At 44.9% G+C, this 26,429-nt stretch overlaps 1 protein-coding gene across 4 annotated transcripts in view; it reads right to left on the bottom strand.

The window, feature by feature from the left end:
• The window catches only part of DDAH2 (DDAH family member 2, ADMA-independent), a 40,612-nt gene extending 14,671 nt beyond the window's left edge, over positions 1 to 25,941 (bottom strand). The window contains exons 1-3 of one of the 4 annotated variants that reach the window (XM_081319572.1): positions 25,665 to 25,941; positions 10,162 to 10,259; positions 6,785 to 7,093 (exon numbers count right to left, since the gene is read on the bottom strand). In XM_081319572.1, the coding sequence (XP_081175698.1) occupies positions 6,785 to 7,093; positions 10,162 to 10,179 (327 nt within the window). In that variant the 5' untranslated portion in view covers positions 10,180 to 10,259; positions 25,665 to 25,941. Of the gene's footprint in view, positions 1 to 6,784; positions 7,094 to 10,161; positions 10,260 to 17,710; positions 17,726 to 25,664 lie in introns of those variants that run through there. The other 3 variants (XM_081319573.1, XM_081319574.1, XM_081319575.1) reach the window with 3 other exon arrangements.
• Between the last annotated feature and the right edge of the window lie 488 nt (positions 25,942 to 26,429).

The raw sequence follows: 26,429 nt of genomic DNA, 5'->3' as shown, positions 1-26,429 counted from the left end.
TCTAGAATATATACACAGTGCATAAACTTGGAAGTTCCAATCTGCCTCTAAGAAAAAAAAATGTAATCGCATGAATGACCTTTAACTTGATCTATTATTCTTTCGTTGCATCTTCATGCCATAGTGATGCTGTGGCTGTTCTAATTTTATCAATGACTCATTTCTTTCTCCCCCACATAAGCACTTTTTAATTTAATTTTCATGGATCGGGTGCGCTTCTGCTTTTGACAACATCTGTGACTTTCCTTCGCTGCAAACGTGGCCTTCTTTTTGTTTCTCCGCTTCGACCTATTATGCTTAACAGTCTACAACAGGGCTTTTCAACCTTTTCACCCATTGTACCACTTTTAGGATATGGCAACATCAGAGTACCACCAGTCTCGTAGCAAGGTGTCAAAAACTTGACCAAAAAAAAAGGAAAAAAGTGATGAAGTACAGGTAGTCCTCGATTTATAACAGTTTGCTTAGTGACTGAAAAAAGTGCCCCCCCCCAAGCCACAGCCGAGGAAGACAACCTGCCTTCTGGGCTCAGAAGTGCCAGGATCAGTGCCAAGCTCCAGCGGGAGCCTGGCACTGATCCTAGCGCTTCCACTGAGCCCTGACAGCCCTGCAGCTCCAGCCATCTCTCGCTCAGGCTTGTGCGGTGCTGCCACCAGTTCAGCTCATTCCCCTCCCCCACTACCATTTTTCTAGGATGGTCGTGTACCACCTGCCAGGTGCCAATGTACCACAGGTGGTACCCATACCACTGGTTGAAAAGCCCTGGTCTAGAAGATTTCAGTTTTCAAGGAATATTTTAAAATGAGTGTTTGTCTTAAAACACACACACACACAACTTTACAGGAAAGTTGCAAGTTGGACCCTAAAGTTCTGTCTGTATAAACATTCCATGATTCCTATAGTGCAATATTTCTCAGCTTTGGCAACTTAACATGTATGGATGTCAACTTCCAGAATTCCCCAGCCACCATGGCTAGCTGGAGCTGGCTGGGAGTTGAAGTCCACACATCTTCAAGTTGCCAAGACTGAAAAACACTGTTGTACATGGAGTCCTTGACTTAGAATCATTTGAAGTTCCAATACACCAACCTGGGGAATACTTTGAACCCAGATTCAAAGTTCCCATGTACTGTAAAACTTTTCAATAAAAAAAAAAGTTCCCATGGTTGTGTCCCCCCCTCCACACACACACACACACACACACACACACTTCTACAAGTGCTCGGCAACCGGGGCATATTTATTGCCATTTGCAAAAATCAAGATGACATTCACAACTATGTGATCAAAACTCAGCCTCCTTGTGGGTATACATCAATGTGGAGGTGGGGTTTTGATCACGCAGTTGTAGGCATCTAGATCTCCAATGCACACTCACTTGAGAATCTCTTGATCATGGCAGACAGAAATGCAAAAAAATCAGTAACAGAACTAAAGATACCACCCCCCAAAGAATAACTCAACTGAACTCTCTCCATTCTGGGACCTTCCACCCAAAAGGATAAGTTTTCTGTGTGTGTCCAGTGTAGGCCCAGACATGACACATGTATTTTTAAAGCAATTCTACCGTATTTTCTGGCGTATAAGACGACTTTTTAACCCATGAAAATCTTCTCAAAAGTCAGGGGTCCCCGGGTGCTGAAACTTTAGGGACAGGGCTAGCTGGAAAACCTGGAGCGGATCTCCCATTTGGTCTGCGCAGGGAAAGCAGGACCAATTGGAGAAGAAGCTGCAGTCTGTGATTTTTTACAGGCTGGGGTCTGGGCGTCTTTCCTTCTAAAGTTGAAGAGCAGCTGCAGTCTATCCCAACTTGAAAGGCAGGTGGGGAATGCAGCAGCCAGAGCAGCTGCTTAGCTCTAAGGACACATTTGACTCAGGAACTGGGCGGGCTGGCTGGAAAACCTGGAGCGGATGTCCCATTTGGTCTGCGCAGGGAAAGCTTTAAAGTGAATTAGGAAAAGTTTAATCCACTTGCATTGTTTTATATTTACATGTTTGATGACAAACAGCCTTATGTTTATAAGTGACAGTTTTCCTACTAAGTACCTGCATGTCATAAGCATTTGAATTAAAATTACCATATTAAAATCAAATCTGATGTTTTTTAATTTTTATTTGGTGTGCGTTGGAAGAGGGGTAGTCTTATATGGCGAGCTGAACCAGTGGCAGCACCACACAAGCCTGAGCAAGAGATGGCTGGAGCTGCAGGGCTGTCAGGGCTCAGCAAAAGCACCAGGATCAGCGCTTCTTCGGGGCTGTCAGGGCTCAGCAGAAGTGCCAGGATCAGCGCCAGGCTCCAGCTGGAGCTCGATGCTGATCCTGGCGCTTCTGAGCTCAGAAGAAGCACCGATCGGCTGGAATGTTACAGCATCTCCAGGGTCTTGTGATTTACATTCAGATGCTTGGCAACTGATTCATATTTACGACGGTCACAGTGTCCCAGGCTCATGTGAAGTGACCAAAACCTGCTGCAACCACCCAGCAGACAGGGGAAATAAAAACCAAACACCCCCTCACCCGACCCCCGCTGCCAATCCTCAACAGATATGCTCACAACAATGAAAATCTCGGACAGGAGGAAGAGCACCGCTGGGCGGGCAGGCAGGTGTCTTGCTCGGCTGTGGCTTGGGGGGCACTTTTTTCAGTGCCATTGTAACTTTGAACAGTCACTAAGCGAACTGTTGTAAGTTGAGGACTACCTGTACTTCATCACTTTTTTCCTTTTTGGGGGGAGGGGGGTGTCATCAAGTTTTTGACACCTTGCTAGGCGACTGGTGGTCCTCGGATGTTGCCATATCCTAAAAGTGGTACAATGGGTGAAAAGGTTGAAAAGCCCTGGTCTAGGTTACCACATGGAAAGGAGGAAGGGGGTTTCGCAGATGGGAGCTCTGGCAGGTACTTGGGGAATGCCGGTGGTCACGGTGGCTTGGGAACATTGGCCGAAAAGATGCTTCTTTTGAACACATCATGGTCAACTCAATGACTAGAGTCACCGCCCGGCTGTACCACTCTTGTGGCTGGTTGGGAATGCCCCGAGAGATCCAGGCTTGGAGTAAGTCGTGGCCTAGCCCTTGCTTGAAATAGTTGATCAGCAAACGTTCCAGCCACTGCCCCAGCCGACCAGCCACTCTTCTGAATTCTCGGGCGTATTCTTTAGCGGAGTGGTCCCTTCTGCTTCAAACAGTAAATTTCCTTCTCCGCCAACAGAGTCTAAGATTCATCTTCAAAACAGGCCCTCCGTTGTTCCATCAATAGGTTAGACACCAACCATGAAACAGGAGCTATGAAACAGGAACTATCCAAGCGGTTGCCTTCAGCAAACCAGCCCTCCCACACATTCCCCTTAAATACAGCTCAGGGCGTGGCCTCTCTCTGCCTCCTTCTGAGGTGCCCCATTGCCTTCCTCTGTTTACTCCTGATTGACTGCCTCCTGCGTCGGGCGTCCTTGAACAGGGCCAGCTGTGGGTCATCTTCATCCACGCTGTCAGGCTCACACAGCTGGGTCTCCACCAGGTGGGAGGGGCCTGGCTGGGGGCTCTGCGGAGCCTCAAAGCCATCATCAGCAAGCTCTTCAACACCCCCCTCCTCCTCCTCTGAGTCGTCCGACCCAACTGCCGAACCCACAGGCTGACCCTGAATCACAACACCACCATTGTGGCATCATCCGGGTAGGCATAGGCATAGCGGTCTAGATGAGCCCACACTTAATTTAGGAAAATGAAGGAACCATGACACCTTCATTCATCTAACCCAGGAGTCTCCAAACTTGGCAGGTTTAAGACTTGTGGACTTCCAACTCCCAGAATTCCTCAGCCAGCCACGCTGGCTGAGGAATTCTGGGAGATGAAGTCCACAAGTTTTAAAGCTTCCAAGTTTGAAGATCCCTGATCCAGCCACACTTCCCTCCTTTGTGGGAGGGGCACGGCATTCTATGCCGTGCTTATGGGCACTGATCCAGCAGCTGATATTCCTCTTGGCATATCGAGGCCCCCGTCCAGCCTGCTTTTAAGGTGGTGTAACGATTAACTGAGTCTTAAACCAAAATGAAAAAAGGAAGGCTGCATGGCCAAAGCAAATCCTCAACCCTGCTGGCCTTTCGCAAAGCTTTAAAAACTTGGCTGTGTACCTGAGTCCCGTTTCTTGGCTTTCCTGTTAAATAGTCAATTCTCTTGGCTGCTGTACAGGTTTATTTCGGATGTTTTCCATTGTTTTAAATGTTCTTGTGGTTTTAATTGTTTTTTATAGTTTCGGAACCATAAGCCAAACCAGAGTCATTGGTTGAGATGGGCTGCTACAGAAACTGAATGAAATGAAACGAAACGAAATGAAACGAAATGAAACAAAATAATAAAATAATAAAATAAAATAAAATAAAATAAAATAAAATAAAATAAAATAAAATAAAATAAAATAAAATAAAATAAAATAAAATAATAAAATAAAATAAAATAAAATAAAATAAAATAAAATAAAATAAAATAATAAAATAAAATAATAAAATAATAATAAAATAAAATAACAAAATAAAATAATAAAATAATAAAATAAAATAAAATAAATAAAATAAATAAAATAAAATAAAATAAAATAAAATAAAATAAAATAAAATAAATAAAATAAAATAAAATAAAATAAAATAAAATAATAAAATAAAATAAAATAAAATAAAATAAAATAAAATAAAATAAAATAAAATAAAATATAAAATAAAATAAAATAAAATAATAAAATAAAATAATAAAATAAAATAAAATAAAATAAAATAAAATCCAAGGAAGTATCCAACCAAGTATCACATTTTTCTTTCCTGAAATGTCACATAAGCAGTTTTAGGAAATAGAAGGGGAGGGTGGGGGAGGGAATAAAGCCTAGGGGGCGGGGGGGGAGAAAAAAAGTTGGGACAGGGAAGAAAGTCACCACTTCCTTCCCTAAATGGTCCTTTTCTTCCAGCCATGCTTGACCAACCTCCTGTTTAAGGAATGGGTAGGTTTCTCCTGATGGTTATTGCGTGGGGCTACTCAGGAAAAGCTCCCACGGTACTACTCTCCCCAAAAGATGGGAGACTTTTAGAGCAGGAACAATATGCTTCAAGTGGACCTACCTTGCACCTGTAGCCTTGGAATCCCAAGGTATTCTGCTTTACATCACTCTGGGATTCGAAGTGTTTTCCAGAATTACTTCTTGCTAACAGAAAAGGGCATTTTATTCCATGCCTGCTTAGGGCTGGTTCAACCTGAAGAGCCATTTAGGGAACGAAAGGACCCAGAATGTTTACAAGCATCACATTTTTTTTTCATATGAAGTGGTACCTGCTTCAGAGCTCTTCACACAGAGCTTCTCCTGAAGGAGAAGATGGTACTAAGGTTTCACACTACATGTCTACAGCTGTTTAAAAAAAAATTCCTTTTCCTTTCAGACCAAATCCACTCCTCTGCAGCACTCAGCTTTAAGAGACAAGGATGATATGGAACTTGTGAGATGTTTCCTGGTGGGTTGGGCATCAGCAGAAACCTATAAGTGACACTAGAGGAGGAGGTGGGCCGGGAAGGGAGGGTGAGACAGGATCCCAATTGCCAAGGCAACCAAATTGCACTGCAGAAACACAAGGGTGCAATTAATCCCGGAGCCTCCTACAGTAGAACAGATGGGAACTTCTTCTGACACCATCAGCTAGATCAGCCTTCTCCAGCATGCTTCTCTCCAGATTTCTATCCTACATCTCTCCAAGGCCATAAACAGTAGGATAAAATTATCAGTGGTTAAAAGAGCTGCACCTTGGTTGGTCTCAGAAAGCTAAGCAAAGGTGGCTTTGAAATTTTGTGGGAGGCAAGCAAATGCCAGGGCTATGGACCAAATGGGGAAGAAAGCCAAGGCAGGTGGCTTCTCTGTGTATGCCAAGTGAACGAGGAGCTGAGCTTGCTTTCAATGAGATTTTTATCTTGCCTGAAACACTTGGAGGACACACAATTGGGAAAAAAACAACCCCAAACTAGACACTGTTTTCCTGTGAAAACAGAATTCTTCAAGAATAAGGCGACAGCTAGGGCTTTCATCACTGCTCCATCGCAGTGGCTACCGACTGCAAGTAGTCCTCGACTTACAATAGTTCATTTTAGTGACCGTTCGAAGTTACACCGGCACTGCAAAAAGTGATTTATGACCTTTTTTCACACTTACGACCATTGCAGCATCACATGGTCACATGATCAAAATTCAAACGCTTGGCGACTGATTCATATTTATGACGGTTGCAGTGTCCCGGGGGGGTGTCACGCGATCATCTTTGGTGACCTTCTGAGAAGAAAAGTCAGATTCGCTTATTTATTTGATCAAGGTTGAAATAATTTAATTAATTAAATTTAATTGTAATTTAAATACTTTAAAAGTTGATTGTTTTTATGCTCACAGATATGGGATGGGATATGAGATGAAGAGATATGTTTCTAACTTCAGGAACAGTAATAAGCATTACAAAGAGTTTACAAACTTAACCATGAAATCTATTTCTAACTTAATGAAGGTGAAGAATTATTAAAAATAAAGTCTGGAAGTCACTTCTTCATATATTTCTTTTCTCTTTTTTTTCTTTCTTGCCCTTTTTTTTCTTTCTAATCTGTTCTCTTTATTTAGGTTTGAGGTACAAGACTCACTCCCACAAATTCTCAAGTTAAGAATGGAATGGGCAGGCTCCATTACATTCGTAATTCGAGGACTACCTCTATATTCAAGAGAGCCAACATCTTTTACAGATTAAATCTGACAATTGGTGATATATAAACGTTACCTCATCTCGCCGCGCGGGCATCCATGGCCGAGTCAGGAGCACAGTATCTCCCTGGATGACTGCCAGATCCCCCACCAGTGTAGCATAGGGGAAGCCCTCGTCTGCTGCCAGTTCAATAACTTGCAGCCCTAGCTTCTGGCGCAGTATGCCAGTATAGACCCCATACTGTCGGTGAGCCTTGGCTAGGTCCACAGGATCAGCCCCACTGTCAGATCCATCTGCTGTGGTCTCTGCTGTGGCAAAGGAGGAAGGAATACAGCGGACGATGGCGTGGGTGTATTTGCCAAAGGAGGAGACACTGGCCATGTTCTGCAGGAAGACAGAAGAGATACAACCATTAGGATTAAATGGACCTCATTTTCAATCAAATGTGAGTCCCACATCAACAGACCTTCTGCAGTGACCAGCAATGACTAATTCTGCACCTAAAACAGTAGGAACCTCTATTGTTGGCCACAAAGAGTTTGCTTTCAGTCAAGTCAAGTGGAAAAAATCGCAAGATTAACGCAAGATTCACAGATGACTCACTCCAGCAGAGAACCTAAGGTGACGCTATTTTCTGGATACAAGAATATTCACTCAGTAATATTTTGGGAAATACTAATGGATAGAAGCAAACCATAGGTGGGGCCAGTCTTCTAAAAATAAGTGGAAATACCTATTTTCTTTCCCTCTGTCTTTTCTGTTGTTTACTACAAGTCATCCTTCACTTTCAACCCTTCATTTAGTGACCATTTGAAGTTAAAACGGTACTGACAAAATTGACTTATGACTTTTTTACACAACCATTGCAGCAGCCCCCTGGTTACGTGATCAAAATTTGGCTGCTTGGAATGGCAACTGGCTCATATTTATGACGGTTGCAGTGTCCACGGGGGTCACATGGTCACCTTTTGCGACCTTCTGATGAGCAAGGTCAGAAGGGAAAGCAGATTCACTTAACAACCGTGTTACTAACTTAACAACTGCAGCGATTCACTTAACAACTGTGGTGCAAAAAGTCATAAAAAGGGGGCAAAACTCACTTAACAACTTGTCTTGCTTAGCAACAGAAATTTTGGGCTTGGTTGTGGTCGTCTGTCCAGGATTATATGTATTCTGATAAGCAATAGAAATCCGGTGTCTCAAGCAAAGATCTTTTGATCCTAGGCCAGGGGTCTTCAAACTTGGCCCTTTTGTGATTTGTGGACTTCAACTCCCAGAATTCCTCAGCCAGCGTGCCTGGCTGAGGAATTCTGGGAGTTGAAGTCCACAAATCATAAAAGGGCCAAGTTTGAAGACCCCTGTCCTAGGCCATTTACTCAAGATATTTTACCTCAAGTTTAGGAAACTTACATTTCTCAAGATTTCCCAGGAACTGAGATTTCCCAAGAACCGAGTCCCAGCATCCTTCTACTTGAGTTATTTGACAAGACTGATATATTTTTGGTGAAATGGACTTGGCCCATTCTCTAGGGCTAGGAAATTTCTCCAGAACTGGGAGAGATGTGTTCATCTCCCACTCAGAGAAAGGGTGTGGGATAGCAAAGTTGAGAAGAATTGCTTTCTCCATCTCCTTCAGCAGATGTCTTCAGGAAGAGGTAATTTTAGAGCTCATCCAGTGCCAGCTCAATAATCTTATCAGTTACAAGCTTCCTCAGGGGCTCTTTCAAATGCCAATCAATAATACCTGAAGATTGCATCTATCGAACCAATTAGATTCCCATTTGCGAAAGAAGACAATGAAGGATCAATGGGATGCCCAAGGGAGAGACTTATAGACACTATCCAATTGATCAGACAGAAAGCTAGTTCAGAGTTTTTCCCAACCTCCAAAACCTTACGATATGTGGACTTCACGTGTGGACCTTGCGATGTTTGAACTTCAACTTCCAGAATTCCTCAACCAGCCATGCTGGATGGGTAATTCTGGGAGTTGAAGTATACACATCTTAAAAGTTGCTGAGATTGAGAAGCCCTCAGCCGGAGAGCTGGCATCAGGCCTTAACTCAGTTTGATTCCAAAACACAAATGTCAGCCAAATAGCCCGTCCATTTTTTAAAAATGACAACTTAGGAAAACACATTCCAAGACATAGCAAACGGGCAATGCCAGGCAACCCGGAGAGGCTTGGTACAAATCTCAACGGGTCAGCACGCACGACTTCCACAACTTATCATCCTCTGAGATGAATAGGATTAGAATAATTTATGCAGATTATTCAAACCTGGTCTGATGACTGTTGTGCAATAGATACATTGCAAAGGTCTGCCTGTCATTGGGACATAGTTCAATTCTCTTTTGTGAGAGGAGGTTAATTACAGCTTTTGAAAATTTTGCCTTTTGCGACTTCTGACAAACGAAGTCAGTGGGGAGCCAGATTCTCTTAACAACCATGTTACTAACTTAACAACTGCAGTGATTCATTTAACAACTGTGGCCAGAAAGATCGCAAAACGGGGCAAAACCCATTTAACAACTGCTTGGCAACAGAAATTTTGGGCTCAATTGTGGTAAAAAAATTGAGGATTTGCAATTGTTCTATGAAGCACAAAGATTTGTACTTGAATATTTCCAAATTCTTTTGGGTTGAATTTTCCGGCTTCATCCCAAATGTCCTGGTCTTGTTTAGCCATATCTTGCGGGCTGTCAGTTCATACTTTGTTTACTGCATTTATATCCTACCTTTTCTTTTCAAGCTTACAAGTGTTTCTTATCCCTGGATTTTATTATAGGGACAACAAGACTCTGAGGTAGCTAAGAGCAAGACGGAGATCCTTTCCAGATTTGAAAGTTTGAATCAAAGTACTTCTTCATCCAAAATCATCTGTACTTCCACAGCCTGCTCTCACAGCTGACAAAGTAACACTAAGATTCTTTTTGTGTGTGTCATCTGTGCAGGGGGATACTGTAAGAAGTGTCCAGGAAAAAAAAAGAACTAGATGCAGCATATGTACCTTCTTATCCAGTGAAATATTGTCAGTGTGTGTGTGTGTGTGTGTGTTTAAATTTAGTGTAAAAAGAGGGCCAGGTAAGATAGGGGTGGTGGAGAGAAAAGGAGGTTGAGACTGGCAGAAATATTTGTGCTTACATTTTCTTTCAACTACTTTCCTTGGTGCTCAACACCAGATCTTTATACTAAAGCAGGGGTCCTCAGACTAGGCCCTTTTATGACTTGTGGACTTCAACTCCCAGAATTCCTCAGCTAGGCACGCTGGCTGAGGAATTCTGGGAGTTGAAGTCCACAAGTCATAAAAGGGCCAAGTTTGAAAACCCCTGTAGTAAAGCATACACATTCATGCCTATGATGGAAGGCGAATTTGTGAGGCTCGGAGCCAGGATCTTGCATGTTTGGAATTGTCCAAGCTTGGTTTTTTGGATTGCAGATGTTTCATTACCTGACTAGATGACAGCATCAGCACAGTGGTTAGGGAGAAGCTAGGAGAATGTTAACTGTAATTTTTCAAGTCTGCTTCTCAATGATTCTTCTCTCCTTCTGTTATTATGCACGGGAATAGAATACAGAATAACAGAGTTGGAACAGACCTTGGAGAACTCCCGCTCGAGCAGGAGATACTACACCATTCCTAACAAATAGCCATCCAATGTCTTCTTAAAAACCTCCAGTGATAGAGCAGGGCTTTTCAACCAGTGGTACGGGTACCACCTGTGGTACATTGGCACCTGGCAGGTGGTACGCGACCATCCTAGAAAAGTGGTAGCAGGGGAGGGGAATGAGCTGAACCAGTGGCAGCACCGCACAAGCCTAAGCAAGAGATGGCTGGAGCTAGGCAACTGGTGGTACTCGGATGCTGCCATATCCTAAAAGTGGTACAATGGGTGAAAAGGTTGAAAAGCCCTGTGGTAGAGCACTCACAACTTCAGGAGGTAAGCCATTCCATTGATTAATTGTTCTCATTCTCAGGAAATTTCTCCTTAGTTCTGGACCTCTTTTTGATCATTTTCTATCCTGTTACTTCTTGTCCTGCTCCTCAGGTGCTTTGGAGAATGCACCAGCCCCCTCTTCTCTGTGACAACCCTCAAGTACTAGAAGATTGCTATCAAGTCACCCCTGGTCCTTCTTTTCATTAAACTACATACCATTCTTTATATGTTTTAACCTCCAGTCCCCTAATCATCTTGTTGTTCTTCTCTGCACTCTTTCTAGAGCAGACATGTCAAACTCGCGACATCACGTGATGTCGCGCGACGTATCGGAGCTTTTTCCCCATTGCCGGCAATAGGGTGGGCGCGGTTTCATTGCGACGCGTCCGGCCCGCGGGCCGGCAGTTTGACACCCCTGTTCTAGAGTCTCAACATTTTTTTTTACATCATGGTGACCCTAGCTACAGGGAATCAGCACAACCAGCCTCACCTGGCAAGGATCTAATGAGCTCATCTAGGATCAGCTTTCTATGGCAACTGCCCACTTGAGTGCACTAACAAGTTCACAAGCAACCAATCAATCAAGATGTCCCAGTAATGTATTCATAGACCGCCTCCCCCCGCTCCCCGCAACAAAAAACCCTGACTGCATTTGTCTTCTCTAAAGATCCTGATCACAAAATACTCATTTTGTAAACCACCTGATGAGTTGTGTTCATTTCTGTGGTGTGCATTCATTTATTCATTCCCTCACTCCACTTTTGCACAACAGCCAAGCGTGCCATTCAACAATGCTATTTTATATCTGTCCTGATTCTATAACCACTTCAGCCTACATCAAGGCCATATTGTAAATATTTCAAGAAATGGGAAGGGGTGACTGCAGTTTAATTACACGCTCGCATTTACACAAATCCCACCTGTATAATCCTGCAATTATACATTCTCTCCAGCCTCTCTTAACCAAAGGAAATTCATTTGAACACTAAGCAAAAAGAATTGCCCAGTTTACTCCATATTCCCCCATATTTCTGAATTAATTTCTTATTCCTGAGAGCACTTTCTGCTCAGCTAATTTTCTCAGAGCAGCTTCAAAAGAGTCAAGTTCATCATCCAGTGAAGATACAACTCAAGTTAGCTAATTCCTTCCTGGTTTCCCTGAGTTAATCAATGGATTAAGGTAATTGCTTCTCTGTGTCAACCGTCCAATTAACGAACACACTCTTTTAATCCCTACATTCCCAAACTGTCTGAAAGTTAATGAAAATTAATTTTTAAACAATGAAAGGGCTTATTGCATTGATAGATGGAGCCTTGAATTTAGTTGGATTAAAATCTTCTTGTTCTATTTGGCTCAAATAGGAAAAGGGGACAGACCATCTTCAGTCCTAGCACTCTGCAACATTTGTTGTTGTTGGTTGCGAAGTCGTGTCCGACCCATCATGACCCCATGGACAATGTTCTTCCAGGCCTTCCTGTCCTCTACCATCTTCTGGAGTCCATTTAAGCTCACGCCCACTGCTTCAGTGACTCCATCCAGCCACCTCATTCTCTGTCGTCCCCTTCTTCTCTTGCCCTCAACCTTTCCCAGCATGAGGCTCTTCTCCAGTGAGTCCTTCCTTCTCATTAGGTGGCCAAAGTATTTTGAGTTTCAACTTCAGGATCTGGCCTTTTAAAAAGCAGCCAGGGTTGATCTCCTCTAGGACTGTCCGGTTTGATCGCCTTGCAGTCCAAGGGACTCGCAGGAGTCTTCTCCAGCACCAGAGTTCAAAGGCCTCAATTCTTCGGCGCTCAGCCTTTCTTATGGTCCAACTTTCACAGCCATACATTGCAACTGTATCCGCAACATTATCCAACCAGAAATTCATCTCATGCAGAACCTGTTGTTGTTTTTTAACTTTCTCCTTGCAATGTTGTTGACGTGCAGTCCTAAAAGCATAGTTTGTAACTTATTTGTTCCTCCCCTTTTCTTTTATTCAGCCAACCAAGAAAACACTGGAAACTTTTGATTCAGTTTTTTGTTGTTGGAAAGCTATGCAACTCTTACTGTGAGCTAGTAGTAAAGCACAAAAGCCAGCCTGTAAGGAAGGGGGCAAGAAGTGAGTCCTCAACCCTTAAACCGTTCGACAGCCAGAGAATTTCCATTATTGGGCATTTGCTGTCATTGAAATGAAGGGTAGGGTGGGGGGCAAAGGGAAGACGTGGGACCAAAACAAGCATCCTGGAACAGACAGTTCCAAGTGGACAACAGCAAATGAATTGCAGAGAATTTCAACCCTGCTTGGAAATACCGTATCCAAAACCAGTCAAAATAGCTTCGATCAATGTCAGGTACACTTTTATTACCGGAATCAGATTCATTTTAAATCAGAATCATAACTAGGGAAGTGGAAATGGTGGTACTGTGGAAGTATCCTGTGGAAGACGAGTTGGGAATTTCTCCTTCGACTTTCTGTGTGTGAAAGGCAACAGACGAGCAAATTTACAACGGCACTGGGAAAAAAGTGTGGCATTATGACCGTTGCAGCATCTCCATGGTCACATGGTCAAACTGGGACACAGTTAGCACGGTTGCAGTGTCCCGAGGTCATGTGATCACCTTGACAAGCGAAGTCAACGAGGAAGCCAGAATCACGTAACAACCGTGTTCCTAACTTAACAACTGCAGGGATTCACTTAACAACAGTGGCAAGGAAGGTCATAAAATGAGGCAAAAGTCACTTAACAAACAGTTTTGTTTAGCAACAGAAACTTCAGGCTCAATGGTGGCTGTAAATCAAGAACTATCCATATGCAGTTGCTGCACCTCAGAGGGTTTTGTTGTTGTTTTTCGTCCGTTCAATGCTGTCCGATTCTCGGAGGCTACCTGGACAAGCTTTCTTGGCAATGTTTTTCAGAAGTGCTTTGGCATTCATTGCCTCCTTCTTGAGTGAAACTGACTGGCCCAAGGTTCACCCTACTGGTGTTGTGCCTAAGGCAGGATTAGAACTCGGGGTCTCTCCGTTTCTAGCCTGAAGCCTTAACTGCTGGCTTAAGAAAGGCCTTGTTGCTGACCTGACATTCCACAGCAGCAGCATATTTGACACCCACTGCATTTTTTGGCCAAGCAAAAGGACAAGGATCAGCCATAAATTCTCCTATTTGCTGTGTTAGGGTTAGGTCAACAACGAAAAATAAATAGGTCTTTGCCCGTATTAATGCTAACTGAGAATTGTAAGAGGGAACAGTTTCTCAGCCTTCCGTAGGACAAGGCCTCTTTTGTTCAACCACTCAGAAACCAGAATGCTTTGTTAGCAGGCAAAATATGTGGTGGTTCCTACGAGGCGTGGCGGTGTCTGCCGACAGACAGCTCTTCCCCCCCTGCCCCCCCCCCGCTCAAATGAGAGAAAGCTGTGAAAATTATCCCTGAAACACAGCATTTCATGTAGAGAGTGCTACACTTGCAAAATGCTTTTACGAGGCTGGTCATGAGTCAAATCCAGACAATCGTTCCAGTTTAAAAAACTTTAACCCATTTAAGAGATACCTATTAAAAAGAGGCATCCTGACTTTTTTTTCTGTCCCCCTAAAAATAAAACAACTAGAGGCACGTCTGTTGTAAAAGATGGCACGTGTTTAAGTGACAAGAATGGCTTCTTTCAAACAAACAGTGTTTTAATCCATACGAACTTTTATGCAGCAAGATTAATTGAACGATTAACACCTAGTTAAAACAAGAAGGGTTGTTGTTTTTTTCTATTTCCAATTAAGCAACAGGCTTGACTTTTATTGGTTTGAAAAAATGATTGGGAGCTGAAACCCTCCCTGTGCTGGTCACCACTGCACCAAGCCACAGACTGCACCATCTTTGAGAGCTAAATAAACTATAATTGACCGGATTTGCACTAAACCTGGTTTAACAAACCATAGTTGGTGTATTCACATAACTCCTTTAGAGCAGGGGTCCTCAACCTTGGCAACTTTTAAGACTTTGCTGGCTGAGGAATTCTGGGAGTTGAAGTCCACAAGTCTTAAAGTTGCCAAGGTTGAGGATCCCTGCTTTAGAGGGAAAATGAGTTTGTCTATTTCAAAGGCAGGGATAAAAATGCTAGTTGAAAAAGCCGGGGCCCTCTTATAGCATCTGTAGCTTTGCCCAAAGCTAGTTAATAGAACCATAGCATGGATGCCAGCGTGAGCTGTGACACGCAGTGGAATCTTTACATGTTTCTTTTCAGCGGGAATTCTGCTTTATAGTGCCGAGCAGAAATGCCGGCTGTACATGCCGACCACAGTGGAGGGGCCCTGTGCAAAGGAACCAAATTCACTCAAAAGTAGTTACACCCATTTTCAGCACGAGCCAACCACTGGAGAGAGGCTGTAGCTCTGTAAGCATGCCTCCTTCATGATCTAATACAGGCGGTACTCAATTTATGACAGCAATGAAGCCTGGTCCTACGGACCCATGGTAAGTGGGTCGTCAGGTGACTAACGTAACTCTGCAGCCTTTTTCCAGTGGTTGTAAACATCCATTTTCTGCAAAAACATCATAAACCATGGTCATGTGACCACAGGATGCTACAAGCTGCCATAAATGTGGTCTGGGTCGAAATGCAATCATGTGACCTGGGGAGAGGCAGCTGTCAGAACTTTGGAACCAAGTCATAAATACCTTTTTTTTGGGGGGGGGGAATCTATTGTAACTCTGAACAGTCATTAACCAATCAAGGACTACCTGGACTTCGATCAAGTGAGAAGTTCCAGAAAAGAGCATCACTACCAGCACAAGGGAATACATATAGCTAGGGGTTGAGCTGTAGCAGACATGTCAAACACAAGGCCCGGGGGCCGGATCCGGCCTGCAAAGTGGTTTCATGTGGCCCACGAAGCCATCCTGGAAACAGTGAGGGAACGGTCCCCGCTGCCTTGGCCCTGGCCCAGAGACCCTCCTCCTGCCAGAGACCCTCAGATCTGTCCCACTCCCTCCCAGGCCCCCATAGGCACCCTTGATGTAGAGCTGGCCACGCCCACCCAGTAGGCCATAGGCACTCTAGTCACGCCTACCCAGTAGGCCACGCCCACCCAGACCACACCCACCCAGCCCCCTGAGGGCAACCGCAATGCTGATGCGGCCCTCAATGAAATTGAGTTTGACACCCCTGAGCTGTAGAATCCTTGCTGCAAGTAAACAACCAAGATCAGACGGCACCAAGGACTCCACCAGAAAATCCCTATTAATTTTTTTTAAAAAAATTAATACAAATCTAATAAATAAGTAAACAAATATTAAATTTTCCACAAGGCTCCACAAGGGGCTGGGGGCAAAAGCCACACTAAACCAAGATCATTAACTGCATTTGCATAAAATTGCTAGGTTTTGGTTTGTTTTAAACTTGGAACAGTGCGAAGTGTTTATGACCTGGGGACTTCAACTCCCAGAGTTCCTGAGGCAGTTATGCTGGCTCAGGAATTCTGGGAGTTGAAGTCCACACAGTTCATAAAAGGGGCATTGTTATCTCTCCCATGATATACTACACTGTGAAAACCCAAGGGATGTAGTCAATCTGTATGGGTGCAAGCTCAATCATGGAGTCTGTCTGGGACACCAGGTTAGAGTTAAATAGCAGCCCTAGAAGACCCAGGAGGTGATTAGCACTTCTGAAAAGATGTGATTGCTTCATGCTTGCTTCTGGACCAGGGGAAGCACTGCACTGGAAACTTAGTACTAGAAGCAACCTTTTTTTATATACAAAAGATTGACACAATGCAAACTACATTGGACCCTCCATCATGGTTTGGGATGCAATACAAGCTGCTATTTCTCACCTTTAAAGCCATTCATGACATCAAGCCAGGTTATTTGTGGGATCACTCCGTTTCCACCCATCCCGTTTCTCAACCTTGACAACTTTAAGATGTGTGGACTTCAACTCCCAGAATTCACATTGCTTGGGGGATTCTGGGAATTGAAGTCCACGCATCTTAAAAGTTCCCAAGGGTGGGAAATACTGATTTAGATTGCTGTTCTTCCTCCTGTCTCCCAAGGTTATTCCCACAGCCCATTACAATCCCAGACGACGGGTGCTGAAGAAGAGTTAGATCCAGCTAAAGAGGAATGGTCCAGATCTCGTTCATCAAGGAATGCCATCCGATAGGACCTTTGTAGATACCTGCTCTCCAGAACACCATATGCCCCTGGAATCTGGTTGGCCTCAACCTTGCTGGCTTTTCATACAAGTCTTCAGAATGTGGCTGCTTTCCCAAACCTGGGAAGTCAGGATGCTAATGGGGCTGCAAGATGGATGAGTTATTTATGAGGACCACTGCCTACTTGGCTACCCCGATGTATACTTAGCGTTGTTTCATTGCATTTGAGTTTTTAGCCCTGTATTAGCCGCCCAGAGTCACTATTGCAATGGGGGGGGGGGCAGCTGTACAAATTGACATAAAGAAATAAATCAGGAACAACTTATCAGCAGAATAAGACAAAAAAGACATCTAACGCTTAAAAGTTAAGGGGGAAAAATTGATTCTCTCCCAAATTCATTGATATACAGATAGGGTTTAAAAATATTTTTCCCAGTTAATTTTGGAGGTTAGAGGAGGAAGCAGCCCCAGAAACGGCTTCCTATGGCTAATGGCCCTAATCTCTTGTCTCATGAGCCTCTTCCAGACAAAATACAGTAACAAAAAGTGCTTGCTTTGCAACTGAGCTATTCTGGCAAAGAACTGATTCGTTGCAAAGGCAAAAATCTTTTCAGCCCAGGAATCTTGACATCTCCCCGAGCCTGCACACCACCCACACTTGCATGCACACACATTTTCCTCATGCAAGCTAAACTATGGAAGTCACTAACGGAGGTCAGCAGGGGTTACTATGAGTGGTCACTGTGCAGCTGGACTGTTTAGAAAGAGGAAACTGGGCCTCATGGAGCAGAAAGAATTCCAGCTAAAGGGAGCAGCCAGGATGTACTAAGGCAGAAAAAATGCAATATATTTCTTTTTAAAATTTGTTGTCAGAGGAAGAGGGAGATGGAGAAAACCCAGAAGGAAAGAAAAAGAAGACAACAGGATGAGCAAACTCACAACAGAGAGAATCACCCGTCCATCACAGCCTCTGTAGGATTTAAGATAAGCATGAGTGTTTGGGAGCAAAAAGAATAGCCCCACATCTCTCAGAATATCTCATATAGGAAAGTCTGTGATATGAGAATGTGAGGCAAGTGCCAAGAATGTTAAGCAGTCTTGTGGTTTATAAAGGAGGCAGAAGGTGAAGGAGAAACTTCCTCCCACTGAGTTTATCCAGCTGCTATCCATTCAACCAAGATTGGGGAAAGAAGCCGTAACTCACAGAACATAGAATCACAGGGCTGGACTGGAGCTCAGAGATCTTCCAGTCTTCCAGTTCAACTACTTGCTCAAGGCAGGAGACCTTATGCCAGTGATGGCGAACCTTTTAGAGACCGAGTGCCCAAACTGCAACCCAAAACCCATTTATTTATCACTGGGTGCCAGGTGGGCGTGGCCCACTGGGTGGGCGTGGCTGTGGTGGTCATGGAAGATTGGGTGGGTGTGGCCAAGGTGGATGTGGTCACCTCAATGTCGCTCATGGGGAGGGACACCTGTGGGGGGTGGACAGGGTTGGGGGAGATCCAGGGGGTCTCTGGCAGGTGGGGCGGGAGGCAGGAGGCTCATCCTGGGGTATAAGGCGAGGCAGGGTGGGGGTGCCATTGCCATGGGGCAAGGCAAGGGCTGGGGCGGCTGCTCCCTGACACCATCGGCCCCCGCACACAGAGGCCAGCGAGCCCATGGGGGCCGACGGTGTCTGTCACTAGCCACAGCCTGCCGGCCCCTCTACCAGAGCGTTCCGCAGCCCATCGCCAGCACTTCAAAGAAGCTGCCTCCAAGATGGATGGTCGGCCCGACAGCTGAGGAGGCGATGCAGTGGGTCGTACCTGGGAAAAGCAGTAGGTAGGTTGGAGGTGCAAATGACCAGGTTCCAAATTTAAACCCCCAATGGCAACAAAAAGATTCCTGGTCAGGATTTCTAAAGCGAGTGAGTCATCTTGATGCCGGGGAGAACACTGGTCCCAACTCTCTTCAGCCTTGATTTTTCTCTCCTTTATGTGATTCCAAGTTTTATAACCAACACAGAATCCGAAAAACACCCCCTGTGACAAGAATCACCTTCCAATCTTGTCTGCACTTTAGAGATTAACTTCAAGGCTCCTTCTCCAATGCCAGCAATTAAGATGGTACCATTATTATGGACTTTGCAGGGTTTTCTCAGTGGTGGCCCCCTGTCTTTGCAACTCGAAGATTTAGAAGATCCTTAAATACTCTTCCTTTCAAGACTTCCATCAATTAATTCTTTTAGCAGAAATGTTTTATTTCCAGGCATTTGTTCAGATATGAAATTAACAAACTGTCACTTCTTCCCTATTTTCTTTGGGAAAATGCAGCCCCCTCCTCTCCCCAAAAGTGCAAAATATTTAAAATCAGGGATTTTCAACCCTTGTACTTTACATTTACATTCGACCCCAGTACAACACAGATTTTATGTATCCTGCTTAGATCAAAAGGGGCTTCTCTGAATCTGCATTGTTCAAAATGCTCTACCATTATTGATGGTAGAGGAGACTCGTAGGATAGATTTCGACAGAGATGCAATTCTGTATCCAAAATTGCATTTAAAAGAACCACTCTTTATTAACTTGCATACTTTTACATATTTACTCATTTATTTTGCCAAAGGACCCAGCAGGGAATAGCCTACTAAAACCTCGAAGTTCATGGTGGCAAACAAACTTTTCCAATTTATCTGAGTAACAACTGTGATGGTCACATTCATTGTATCAATGTCACACAGGTATAATGACTAGGTTAACATATTTCTTTAAACTATGGGTTACTTAATTTATTGTTTGCTGAGCAAGCCAGTCCCCTGGTTCACACCTAATGCTATGCCCTAATCCATGGCTTACTTATTACAGTGACTAGTTCCCTACATCATTCTAGGCCAAACAAACGATACTATACTTTAACATAATATTGCGAGATAATATTGAGCTGTGGTTGAGCAGTGGTTAGAATGCAGTATTGCAGGCTAACTCTGCTGTCTGTCAGCAGTTTGATCCTGACCAGCTCTAGGTTGACTTAGCCTTTCATTCTTCCGAGGTTGGTAAAATGAGGACCCAGATTATTGGGATCAATATGCTGACTCTGTAAACTGCTTAGAGAGGGCTGTAAAGCACTATGAAGTGGTATATAAGTCTTATTGCTATTTCTATAATCCGGAGGGGACTGAGCCATAACCGAGTACAGAACACCTATTTTGTGTGCGGAATGCTCCAGGTTAATGCTCAGCATCTCCAGACAACTCTGGGAAAGATTCTTATCTCAAATCCAGCAAGATACGGAATATCACATACTTGATTGTCGGTGCTATATTTTCTCAAAGCTAAACATACCCTAATACACAAAATTCTTCTTCATTTCTAGGCCCTTCTCCATCTTCCCAACCTTCTTCCAGATATATTCCAGTTTGTCAAGTGGCATGTACTTCCAGCCACTAATGGATAATTACTGGAGCTCACTTCTGAATGCTGATGCTATTGGAAAGCTCAACAAGTACTGGAAATCCTCTTCTCCAAATCTCTCACATGGGGGCATAGGCATAGAACACGGGTGGGGAATGACGGCCTTTTTATGACTTGCGGACTTCAACTCCCAGAATTCCTGAGCCAACCATGCTGGCTGAGGAATTCTGGGAGTTGAACTCCGCAAGTCATAAAGGGGCCATCGTTTCCCATCTCTGGCATAGAAGAAGGTGAAGCGCGCAAGCCGAAAGGACTCTGTGGGAGACAGACACTTAAGTCTTCTCTCTTGTTGATAAGGAACATAAGAAGGCAAGTTAGTGACCCAGCAAGAGCATATGAGCTTTGTCTTACCCATAAGCCTCTTTTCGTCCAAACCACTATGAGTGGGAAAGAGCTCAGGGCTTATTCTCACTTCCCATGTAAATCACCCATTTAACCTTCATGCTCCAGAAACACCAATAGGCCGGTTGGCGTTATTTACTGCTGATGTTACAATTGGACTCTTTATCACCAAATGCAGAAGCCAGGTAAGTTTATCAAGAAGCACTTTTGCTAATCAGCCACGAGGTGACTCCAGGCCAGCCACGCTGGACATACAAATGAACATTCACTTATCCCAACAAGAATCATAAAACACAGAAGCAATCAAGAGGAGCAAAAGGCTACTCAGAACTGAAATGAGAAAAAGTCCTCTAGGCAGAATGCAAACCTTGTCAAGGAAAGAAATATATATTGTTTCTTTCCTGTACTGCAGAAGCTCCCTCCCCACTCCTGTTCTTCTCTGGATCAGTTACTTTTCCATTTTGTTTTCAATCCACACCCTAAATTCTTCCTCTTTGTAAAGAAAAAAACAATGAAATTCATAGCCTGTGAATTCTTTCCTTCCTTCTGGTCTGATTTGGTCATGGAAAGGGAGGCAAATTGGCCATGTGGGATCAGAAATAATAAACTTTGGACACTGCAGTTTAAGATCTTAAACTGAAAGGAAGGAAGGAAGGAAGGAAGGAAGGAAGGAAGGAAGGAAGGAAGGAAGGAAGGAAGGAAGGAAGGAAGGAAGGAAGGAAGGAAGAAAGAAGGGAGGGAGGGAGGGAGGGAGGGAGAGAGAGAGAGAGAGAGAAAGAAAGAAAGAAAGAAAGAAAGAAAGAAAGAAAGAAAGAAAGAAAGAAAGAAAGAAAGAAAAATGAAATGAGAGGGAGGGAAGGAAGGAAGGAATTGCATTGAAGACAAATATAAGATCTTTTTCAATATAAAAGATGCATCTACTTTGACATTTTAATTCAACAATCAAGACTTCATTCTAGAAGTCAACTTCAAATGTTCAGTTGAGCCCAAACCAAGGCATTGATTTTACAATGTAATTTATTCTTCATTTTCTTGGTGGGTTTCCCCACCCCACATTTTAATCTCATTATGAAAGAATGAGATACAGAACTGAGAAATCCCTTCAAAGCCCATCCAGTGGGTTTCTATGCTGAGTGGGGGCTAAAATCTGGATCTGTCCATGACCTCTTTTATCTCCAGACAATAGGATTACCAACCTGCTGACTCAAGTGGTCAGCCTTACAGTCTGATGCTGCTGGATTGGCACCAGGTTGTGGGGGGGGGGGACCCAAGCAGCTTTCTTAGTGACAGTTCATTTTGCACAGAGCAGCTTAGGTTCATCTTAATATTTGCGTCCCACTTTTTCTTCCAACTCTGAACAACTAACTAACAAGCAACTAACGCAATCATGCCAAAATAACAATGACAGCAGTATTAAATCCCTAAAACTAAATTCCACAACAGACTACTAGTGAAATTTCAAAGGAGGCCCCCTTATTAGAATTAAGCCAGATGCCCCACTGCCACACACTCCCCACCCCCCAAAACCCCTTCATAAGTAGGATGTGGCTTACATTATAGAAACTCAATCATGGTACCAAATGCGCGGAAATTAAAATCAACTTCATACCATTCCACTGCTTCAGTAAATAGTACTGAAAGAAAAGATGCAGCACATACTATAATCAAGAACAGACTGCCTTAATGCTTTCCGCTCCAGAAAGCAGCCTCCGTAGCTAAGATGACAGGATACAGCCTTGAAGTGAAAAAGTTCACCCTGCAGCCAAGAAAAGAAACACTGGGAACTGGAATCAGCATTTTACAGGCCTGCTTCCCCCTTTTACACTGGTTTGTCCAGCTTCATCTTGGCAAATGTGTGAAGCCGGCCACTAACTTTTTCCTGCTGTTTCTGATGAAGATGGAGATCAAATCTGGGACCCTACGCAGAGCATTAACTCTCTTACCCTCTCAAGCTAGCTTTGGACCTTCTCACCAGGTATGTTTGCTCCTTTCACCATGGCACAGCCATGATCTGCTCCACTTAGTACTAACTTCTTTAGGAATTAACCACAATCTGCTGCCCATCTCAGCTACAGTCTCCTCCCTTCTTCCTCTCCTAGGTTGGAAATTCAAGAGACCTGCCACAATTCTGGGACATCTTCACACCCAGCAGATCTCCAAGCTCAGTGCTTCCTTCCTCAAAGAAATCCAGCAAGTCCTTCCCCAAGCAATAACACTGCTTTGTGCTTGGACAATTTCAGAGTCCTATTGGATCGAGGGTTGGATGGCCAACTGCTAGAACAGCTCTCCCTTGGATGACACACTTCAAAGATACTGAACCGCAATTTTCATCACCCCCAACCTGGGCTGGAAAAATGACAGCTGATATCCAAGGTCTCTGGAGAACACTCGGTGAAGAGGGCCTAGTTAGGAGCAGAAGAGAAAGGTGGACAAGCAGCCAACACCCCAAACTGTGAATTGGATATATCTAGTTTAATGAAAAGAAGGACTAGGAGTGACATGATAGCAGTCTTCCAATATCTCAGGGGCTGCCACAAAGAAGAGGAGGTCAACCTATTCTCCAAAGCACCTGATGGGTAGGACAAGAAGCAACGGATGGAAACTAATCGAGGAGAGAAGCAATCTAGAACTTTCCTGACAGTTAGAACAATTAATCAGTGGAACGACTTGCCTCCAGAAGCTGTGGATATTCCAATGCTGGAAGTTTTTAAGAAGAGATAGGACAACCATTTGTCTGAAATGGTATAGGGTTTCCTGCCTGAGCAGGGGGTTGGACTAGAAGACCTCTCAGGTCCCTTCCAACTCAAGTTATTATACTCTGCTGGGCTCCTTTTGATGCACCCTCTGATGAAAAAGACATGCCCACATTGTCTTCTCCCATCCCCATCACTCAGCTCAATCTCCCCTCTCCAGCCCCAGGAAGAAATGCACTATTTTCTGGCAAGCAGACCAAATAGTACTCCTTCAAGAATTAAAGAGCAAAAAGCAGCTTCAAGGCAACCTGCAACCTCCATCCCACCAGTGCTACCATCTCCAGCCCACTCCTTTTTCTTAAAATCAATCAATCAATCAGAACAAAGTTGGAAGGGAACTTAGAGGTCTAGTCCAATCCCCCTGCTCAAGCAGAAGATCCTATAACCAGGGGTAGGCAACCTTGGCTCTTTTATGACTCATGGACTTCAACTCCCAGAATTCCTGAGCCAGCCATGCTGGCTCAGGAATTCTGGGAGTTGAAGTCCATGAGTCATAAAAGAGCCAAGGTTGCCTACCCCTGTCCTATACCATTTCAGACAAGTGGCTGTCCAGTCTTTTCTTAAAAACCTCCAGTGATGAAGCCCCTACAACCTCTGAAGGCAAAGCTGTTCCACCGGTTAATTGGTTAATTAACTGGTTAATTCCACTGGTTAATCACCCAACAGGTCTTTCCTCACCCCACCCAGGTCCCATGTTCCTTGCCCTGCCAATTCAATCAGAATAGAGCTGGAAGGGACCTTGGAGGTCTTCTAGTCCAACCCCCTACTCAAGCAAGAGACCCTACGCCATTTCAGACAAGTGACTGTCCAGTCTCTTCTTAAAAGCCTCCGGCGATGAAGCCCCCACAACTTCTGAAGGCAAAGCTGTTCCACTGGCTAATTGTCCTCACTGTTAGGAAGTTTCTTCTTATTTCTAGGTTGCTCCTCTCCTTGATTAATTTCTATCCAGAGTTTCTTGTCTCTTTCTATCCATAGTTTCTTGTCTCTTTCTATCCATAGTTTCTTGCCTTTTTCTACCCATAGTTTCTTGTCTCTTTCTATCCATAGTTTCTTGCCTTTTTCTATCCATAGTTTTTTGTCTTTTTCTACCCATAGTTTCTTGTCTCTTTCTATCCATAGTTTTTTGTCTTTTTCTACCCATAGTTTCTTGTCTCTTTCTATCCATAGTTTTTTGTCTTTTTCTACCCATAGTTTCTTGTCTCTTTCTATCCATAGTTTTTTGTCTTTTTCTACCCATAGTTTCTTGTTTTGCCTTCTGGTGCTTTGGAAAATAAGTTGATCCTCCTCTTCTTTGTGACAACCTCTCAAATACTGGAATAGTGCTATCATGACCCCCCCCCCAAGTCCGTCATGTCTCTAGACCAGTGTTTTCCAACCTTAGGAACTTGAAGATGCGTGGACTTCAACTCCCAGAATTCCCCAGCCAGCATAGCTGGCTGGGGAATTCTGGGAGTTGAAGTCCACGCATCTTCAAGTTCCTAAGGTTGGGAAACGCTGCTCTAGACTAGACATACCGAATTCCTGCAACCGTTGTGCATAGGTTTTTGTCTCCAGGCCTTTAATCATCTTAGTTGCTTCTCCTTGGCACTTTTTTTTCCAAAGTCTCAACATCTTTTTTTTCTTTTTCTTTTTTGCAACGTGGTGCCCCAAACTGGATGCAGGATTCCAGGTGTGGCCTTTACTAAGGCGTTTTATAAAGCGGTACTGATCCTTCCATCGGCTGATTTCGATCCCGCGCCTCTTGTGTTTAGACAACCCAGGATCATTTGTATCAATTCCTCCCTCCCCGAAGTCAAAAAGCGCACCACCACCACCACCACCACCACCACCCCACCCCCCACCCCGCTCTCTCTCTAACCAGGGGTCTTCAAACTTGACCCTTTTATGACTTGTGGACTTCAACTCCCAGAATTCCTCAGCCAGCATGGCTGGCTGAAGGAATTCTGGGAGTTGAAGTCCACAAGTCATAAAAGGGCCAAGTTTGAAGACCCCTGCAGTCTAAGCCATCAGAAGACGCGCCCGGCTGCGTGTCTCCCGATCGCCCCCCCCACACACACACACACCTCTCCCCGAGGGGAGCCGGGAAGACGACCCACTCTTCCCCGGCCGCCGGGGAAGGCAGCCTCCCCCTCCAAGCCGATCTGCTCGCCTGGGAAGAAAGAGCCGCGGAATCGGGGATCCCTGCCCCACCCACCCACCCACGGACGAGCCGACGGTCCAGAGGCTCCACTCACTCCCACTCCTTACCCCGCGCCACTCTCCCTTCCCCTCCCCTCCCCTCCCGCGGGACCCCGGCTAGCCCCGCCACTCCTCCACCCACCCACCCACCCTCCGCCACCCTCGTACCGCTCCTTCGGCGAGTCCATTCACCGGAAAGTTCCGTCTCCCCCCCCTTTTCTTCTTCTTCTCCTCCTCCTCCTCCTCCTCCTCGCTCGAGACTCCGGAGCAAGGCAGAGAGGAGAGGCGGGGTTCCCCGCCAAGGAGTCCCTCCTTCTTGAGCTCCGTCCCTCTGCCTTCTCGCCCGGATCGGAGCGCCTCTCTTAATGCCGGACGCCGTCGGTTTCCCCTCCCCGCTTTTTTCCCCCTCTGCACCCTGACGGACGCTGGGCAAGCGGGAAAGGGGAGGGCGGGATCGACCCAGACGCTCAGCCTCCCCACACACCCACACACACACACCCACACCCACAAACACACGCACAACTCCCAAAGCAAGCCGCTCGTGCGCTGGGGGCGCGCCGGCTTAGCCTTCCCAGGCTCTGGGACGGGCGCGGGAGAGGGAGGGGCGGCGGCGGGAGGGGGAGCGCATTGTCTCGAGGCTGGGGCTGGGAGGGAGGGGCGGGGCTCCGGCAAGCCCCTCCCCTCCCCACTAGGGCTGGTTCCAAGCAAAAGACCCGCCCCGCAAGCCCACACCCCGCCCGGTGAATCCATCTAGGCCAGGGGTCGGCAACCTCGGCTCTTTTAGGACTCGTGGACTTCAACTCCCAGAATTCCTGAGCCAGCTATGCTGGCTCAGGAATTCTGGGAGTTGAAGTCCATGAGTCATAAAAGCCGAGATTGCCTACCCCTGATCTAGGCCAATGCTTTTCAACCTTGGCCACTTTAAGATGGGTG

The sequence above is a fragment of the Vipera berus genome (genome assembly GCF_964194415.1).
Source record: "Vipera berus genome assembly, chromosome: 2".
NCBI lineage: Eukaryota > Metazoa > Chordata > Lepidosauria > Squamata > Viperidae > Vipera > Vipera berus.
The sequence above is the reverse complement of the archived record's forward strand: the minus strand, read 5'-3'. Positions and strand labels throughout refer to the sequence as shown.